Source organism: Phasianus colchicus, chromosome 5, assembly GCF_987193195.1.
Source record: "Phasianus colchicus chromosome 5, bPhaCol1.hap1.1, whole genome shotgun sequence".
NCBI classification, from domain to species: domain Eukaryota; kingdom Metazoa; phylum Chordata; class Aves; order Galliformes; family Phasianidae; genus Phasianus; species Phasianus colchicus.
In genome coordinates this window covers 61,082,650-61,089,083 of record NC_143440.1, presented here as the reverse complement: position 1 = coordinate 61,089,083, position 6,434 = coordinate 61,082,650, and the positions used below count along the sequence as shown (strand labels likewise).

At 49.1% G+C, this 6,434-nt stretch overlaps 1 protein-coding gene across 10 annotated transcripts in view; it reads right to left on the bottom strand.

Moving 5' to 3' along the window:
* Positions 1–3,468: 3,468 nt before the first annotated feature.
* LOC149917990 (uncharacterized) overlaps positions 3,469–6,434 on the bottom strand; it is a 45,918-nt gene continuing 42,952 nt past the window's right edge. For 4 of the 10 annotated variants that reach the window (XR_016467212.1, XR_016467213.1, XM_090141973.1 and 1 more), the window contains 2 exons: positions 5,570–6,377; positions 3,469–5,142 (listed from right to left, as the gene is read on the bottom strand). Coding sequence is in view for 7 of the 10 variants with exons in the window: in XM_090141968.1 (XP_089998094.1) it covers positions 6,275–6,377 (103 nt within the window). In the remaining 3 variants the exon portion in view is untranslated. The remainder of the gene's footprint in view (positions 5,143–5,569; positions 6,378–6,434) is intronic. The other 6 variants (XM_090141969.1, XM_090141972.1, XM_090141970.1 and 3 more) reach the window with 3 other exon arrangements.

The following is a 6,434-nucleotide window of genomic DNA, read 5'->3' as shown; positions in this document are numbered from 1 at the left end:
GTCACCATCCAGAAATCTGTGTCCGTGTATTGGCTGAGCCTGGGGGATGCGGAGATTCCTCTCCATAATACAGCAGCATCCCATCAAGATTCCATATTTTCATCCACATAGATGAAGGCTACCTCCTGCTCCACTTGATGTTCAACTGGAGCATGGTCCATCGGCACAAAGACCTTGAAAATTTATCAGTTGTATGACTGAGAATTTACTACATTTGGACTAAAAAAAAAATCTAAAAAAAAATTAAAAACCCCATAAAATAACCAAACTCAAAAAGCATGTGAAGTCTTCTTGTTTTCTGGCAGTCCGCTTTTGTAAAGGTATGAGGAAATCAAGAGGCTGAGGAAAGCCTCCAAAGTCTTTCTCAAGCACACTACCTACAAGTATTGGAATCGAGAGAGAAAGGAATCATTACTGCTTGCTTCTGTTCTTCGGGATACCTGAAGTACCTTGGAAGGCCACACTTCCTGAGCAGTATAAACATTCTGTCCCAAAGCAGCTCTTTGACCGTTTCCACTGGGTGATAAGGCATAGCGCTTGCATCATCTGAAGGCACGGACTCAGGTGCAAATCCAAATCCTTAACTGCAGGTCCTTACATTCTATACATACATGCTCAAGCTCCCTCTTGTAATTTTCCATCCATCCCTACGTGTCAGCAGAGTGCTTAACAAGTCTCCTTTAGTCTAGACACCAACTGCGCACACAAGTGAGACACAGCTGCACCATTCCTAGAAAAACAGCTTTACAATTTCCCATAATAAAGTACCCGGCTCGCTCATATCCAACTTACTATAGGACACAGATTTATGCCTTATTTGCCCATCTCTGATATTGATAGCACCTGCCAGCCCCCAGAAATTACTATTTTAACACAAGGCCCAGAGGCAAAAACAACAGAATCCTACTAGAAATCATTCCGGTCAATGAGAATAGTTTTCTGCTGCGCCTGTTTTGAAAACCCATGTAATCAGTGACACGTGAAAATACGTGAACAATAGTCACCGCATCTCTGCGGCACTACCTGAAAATATAAATTTGCTGGAAAGCATTAAGGTTTGAATCTCAGGGTTACCAAGTGCTTTGGTACAAAGCCAGCATTCATCCGCCCTATACCACGGTGAGGCATTAAATTACCAGAAGGAGCAACTCCACCTATTTCACTGATTACATTTTCGTCTTGGCCATACGTAATAGCTCAACTCTCTGCAACCAGCAGAGAAGACTGACTAGGCTTTAGGAAACGACATATTCATTGGCATCAGAGAGAGGCCTTTCTGACACTGACTTTTTTCACACAGTTCAGTGATCTCAAATGCCCACCCCCTGCCCCCTACACCCGGAAAAAAAACAGACAGACCCAAACAAAAAACACTTGCACATTGGACTCCTTGGGCTTGAGAGAGGCTTAACTGGCTTAACTTCTATTGTGCGCTAGTAACACGGAGCGCAAGAAAAGCTTTCCAAAGGGAATGAGCTGGAAACTGGGTATGTGAACAAGTAATCCTCAAAAAAGGAGCGCCTGCCGCAGCTGGCTGGGGAGGGCCTGCGTATACCCCGTGCCCTTGTGGGCTACCTGTCCAGCTGCAGGAGGACCAAAGAAGGGCAGCTGAAAAGATGAAAAGCTGCAGCTGAGCCTGATAGACCCACACAACTCTCGGGCCATCTTGCCGATGGCAGCTGTGACGCATCGATTCGTTCTATGCAGGTGAATTAATTTTTTCCATCTGCAAACTTAGGTGGACAACTGCAGTTTTCGTTAGTCTTTGTGGAAACGCTGTAATGGTCCACACTAATCTCAAAACAGCAACTCTGTGCTGTGACTGCCTGCGTAGACCTGCTGGGGCCTAACACTACCCATTTTAGGGCATAAAAAAGAATAAAAAGCCAAAAATGAAACCTGGAGTTGAAGAAAGGCCCTTGGGAAAAAATACATTAAAAGTAGGAACAAGACAGAGGCTGAGTGAACAGTAATATGGCCCCGCGCTTTCTGCCAATGGGCTTTAATTTCGTTATCGTTAAATTTGCCGGGCAGTTGCATTTTGGTCTGTGAACATTTAGAAACAATGCAACAGATGCTGGCAAAAAGAAAAAAAAAAAAACACAACTTATTTTTTCACAGCTACTTATAAGCACTTAGCAGAGCTTGCCTGGGTTTGGCTAGTCTCTCTCTTTTTTTCTTCGTCTTTCCCCCCACAACGCCCCCGCTTCTAACTTCGCGCTCTTCTCCCGCCATCACAAGACAGAGAGAACGGGTCGCCAGGGGAGAAAAACGCAGGTCAATCCCGTCAGAAAAGTTCTTTCCGCGGTCTTTGCTGCCACCTCGTGGCCCATGCGCGGAACTGCCGCTGTCTGTCGCCGCGTCCCGCAAGCAGCACAACGCATGCGCGTACAAATGCGGAAGTGGCGTTTTAACCGCTCTGCGCAGTTAATGCGCCGCTCTCTATGGTGATCAGTCCTCCAGCTAATAGCGACCGTGCGCCCGTCCACTTAAAGACTGCAAATGTTTCGACAGCCCACGACGGGGACGGGCAAGCAGTCGATTCCCGGACCGCCGGCCCAGCGATATTCTCCCCCTTCTAATCCAGGATGCCCCTCGTCTATTTCCGCCCTTTTATGCCCAAGCCCACGCGGAAGCGGACCGGTTGGGCTCACAGCTGCCCCTCAGCGCCTCGTGGCATCCAACTTCCTCTCCGCCCCGGTGAACCAGCAGAGTCCCTTTCCACCCCCAGCCCTGCACCGTCAGCGGCAGTGGAACGCGAGCAGCTCGGAGATTCGCGGTCGCGGTACTGGCGTGCAGCAGCACCGACGCGGCAGCAACCCGCGACCAGCGAGCCTCGGGAGAGCAACGCGCACGCGCGAGCCCGGGCACTGCAGTGCGCATGTGCCGGTAGCGGCTCGGCGCTACGCATGCGCCCCTCTCGGCAGAGCACTACGCGTGCCCAAGCCTAGACGCTGCACTGCGCAAGCGCCACCCTCCGCACCGCACTACGCATGTGCCTGTTCCCGAGGCAGGCTCGAGCGTCGAACCGTCCGAGGAAGTAGACAAGGAGCACTTCCGACAGCAAGAGAGAAAACCGTTGCTGAGCCAGCAGGAATTGACTGCTCGACTGCATCTCAGGGCCTGGTAGATTTGAAAGCTATTTATGAGTTCTCTGGCGCATGCGTGCTGTTGCCTGGAGGACTAACCATAACAAAGCTCGGCAGATTCGCTGCGCAGAGCGATGTGAACGTACGTACGCCATTTCCGCGTGCCTGCGCGCATGCGTAATGCTGCCTGCGGCACCGAACATACGCGACCGCAATTCCACCGATTGGCCACGAGGGGGCACCAGAGACCGCGGAAACAACAGCTCCGACTGGACTGACGCGGAGCCGCGCCGCAGCTTCTGGCGCTCCGTTCCTTCTCTCTCGTGAGGGCAGAGGAAAAACGCAGTTAGGTGGGGGTTGAGGGAGGAGAAAATTACGTCAATTGGAACAAGATGAAGAAAAACAACGAAAACTTCTATGCCCAGCAAAACTCTGCTAAGTGCTTAAGAATATCGGTAAATAAATAAATAAAGTCATCATCAAATTGATTTTGTCATGCTTTTTTTTTTTTTTTTTGAAGGCAACTGAGGTGGTGAAAAAGCTGGTGTCAGTTGGACAGGAGGGCGCAGTGAAGCCAAGGATGGCAAGGAATGATTAACAATCCTTAACGTTGCAAAAGAAAACAAACAAAAAAAACCACCAGTAAAACAACTTCTGTACCTGGCCATGCAACTCTGAGATCCTGTCTGGGTCTCCCGGCGCTTGTAAATATCCACCGGGTCAATTTTGATATCGAGCGATTTGTTGTCAGTTCTTCCATTCACAGTCAGTGCCAGGATCTGCCGCCGCAGGGCGTTCTGACCATGGGCACCACTGCTGAACTGTTTCAATATCAGTGGGATTCCCAGGCACGGTTTCAAGGATTTGGTCTACTTTTGACCCAAAGGGAGAATTAATATGAAATGTGAGGTATGCATAAGTCATCATGAGGCGTGTTTCTCAGCATCACCTTTGGGAAACAAAGGATTTTTCATAAAAGTCTCAATACAGCAGTAAAATAGAACACTGTATAAAAACAATGAGAACGCTTTGTGAGCAGGCAAGGAGCTTTACGACCTCTGCCTGGGAAATCCAGAGCCACTTGCCCGCAGACTCCTCTTTGGCAGCTGTTCTAGATTCAGCTGAACATTCTGTTCCAGAGCACAACTCAAAACTACAGAGGAAACAAAGGGAGTTCTACATAGGCAGAATAAAAAGAATGCTATGTTTCTTCAGTATTGAAAAATCAACAACAGAAGCCATTCCCCAAATTCCACTGCAGGAAACATAGCGGCAGAGAAGAAAGCATCCATATTTCCCCGAACCAGTGCTCGAAGGAAAAAAGGAAAACAAACAAACAAACAAGTTTTATGTGTTACCTGTTTGAAGGCGTATACCACTCTCACTCTTTAAAAGCATTAAAGAAAAAAAAGTAAAATGCATAGAGTAATCTCTTCCAACAACACGTGCATTTGGCCTGGGCAGCAAAGGGCGCAGCTCTGTATCACAAAGAACCGAAGTCATAAGCACCAGGCTCCTAAGTTCCAGCCAAACCAACCAAACGTGCCTATGGACAGGCAGAATCCTTAAGTAGGACAGCCAGTAAAAACGTCAAACAAAGCACCCGATTCTCAGCCTTCTTGTTCCTTTTTGAAAATCCAGAGGTCTCTGTGTTAGCTCCACCTCTAGCCTGTAAAGCCCGAGCTCGCCGTCTGGGGGAAGTCCAAGGAAAGGTTGAGTTATTACAGCGAGTCCCCAGTAGGATTGACATTTTTTCTCGCCCCAGGTCTCAGTTCTTTTACACATGTGAGGTACCTCTCAGGGTCATCTGGTGGTCTTTTGATGAAGGCCATGTCTTTCTTGCTGTGCACACTTTGACCTGGTTCAAGCTGAAGGATGCTTGACTCACTCCAGGCAGTCGTCTTATCAGCTACAACTCCAGAATTCCATCCACCAATTTGCTGCTGCTTTGTTAATTTGTGGCCTTACTGTCCAAGCATGCTACCTTGCATTCCAGAGACAGGATAGCAAACAATGTTGTTTGGAGAAACAGCAGACCCTCTTCCGTTGCCACCTGTTAAACACAATACAGTAATGAAGGCACTGCCCCACATATGCGGGGGCTGCACCCCGTGCACATTGCTCTTACGAGCAGCGCCGAAGCTCCGCAAAGCTTGGGGTTCAGGTCAAGAAGAAAGTTAATGCTGCCTCCCAGCCCATCCCAGCAAGGCAAAGGCAAGCAGAACACCCAGGGCAGGCAAAGGCAAGGGCAAGGAAAACGCCATAGAGAACTGCCAAGGAAAGGGCAAGGGCAAAGAAAACGCCACAAGGTACACCCAAAAGAAAGCCAAGGCACGGGCAAGACTGCAGGGAAAGGCCAGAGTCAAGAACTCAGGAGGAAGAAAACAGGCAGACTATAGAGTAGCCTGCAGCACAGTAACACTGTTACTACATTGTAGTAAGCAATGGGTAAACACTGATGGGAGTTACATTGTCCTTACCAGTTTGGGCAACCAGCAGCCAGTCAGCAAAGTCAGAGCATTCCAGGAAACGAGACTTTCTATTTCTCGCTGCTCTCATGAGGAGCCACAGATTTCTCGGTGCAGCTGTTACACCACCCAGGAGCACTGCGGTTCCCTGCCACCACCTGTTGATTGCAATACAATGATGAAGGCACTGTCCCGCACGTGCAAGGTAGCGCCTCCAGCACAGAAGTGCACTGCAGTGCCCCGTTCTCTGAGCAAGGCAGCTGTGCTCTGTGCACGATGCTGCTTACCAGCAGCACTGTAGCTGGTAACAGACAAGGAGAAGGCTGAGGTACTCGACAGTTCTGCCTCCGTCTTCTCTAACGTGTGCTCATCACACAGCCCTCAAATATTAGATTTGGCAGGTGGGGATTGAGGAAGCAGTGCCGTCCCTGCCACCCCCAGGTTCCAGTCCACCTGTAGAACCGGAAATCCAGGATTCTATAGGACCCGATTAGACGCATCACAGAGTCATAAGGGAGTTTGGTGATGTAGCTGCCAAGCCACTCTCAATGATATTTGAAAGGTCATGGCAATCAGGTGAAGTCCCCGGTGAATGGAGAAAAGGCAGCACCAACCATTTTTAAGAAGGGAAGAAAGAACGATCCTGGGAACTACCAACATAACAGTCTCACCTCCGTGCTGGGAAAGAGCACAGAGTAGATCCTCGTGGAAGTCGCGCTAAGGCACACACATGTCAGGGAGGTGACACAGGAGAACCAGCACGGCTTCACCAAGGGTAAATCCTGCTTGACTAATCCATTGGCTGTCTGTGATGGTGTCCCTAGACATCAATAGACAAGCAATGAGCCACTGATATCATCTACCAGGACTTCAGTAA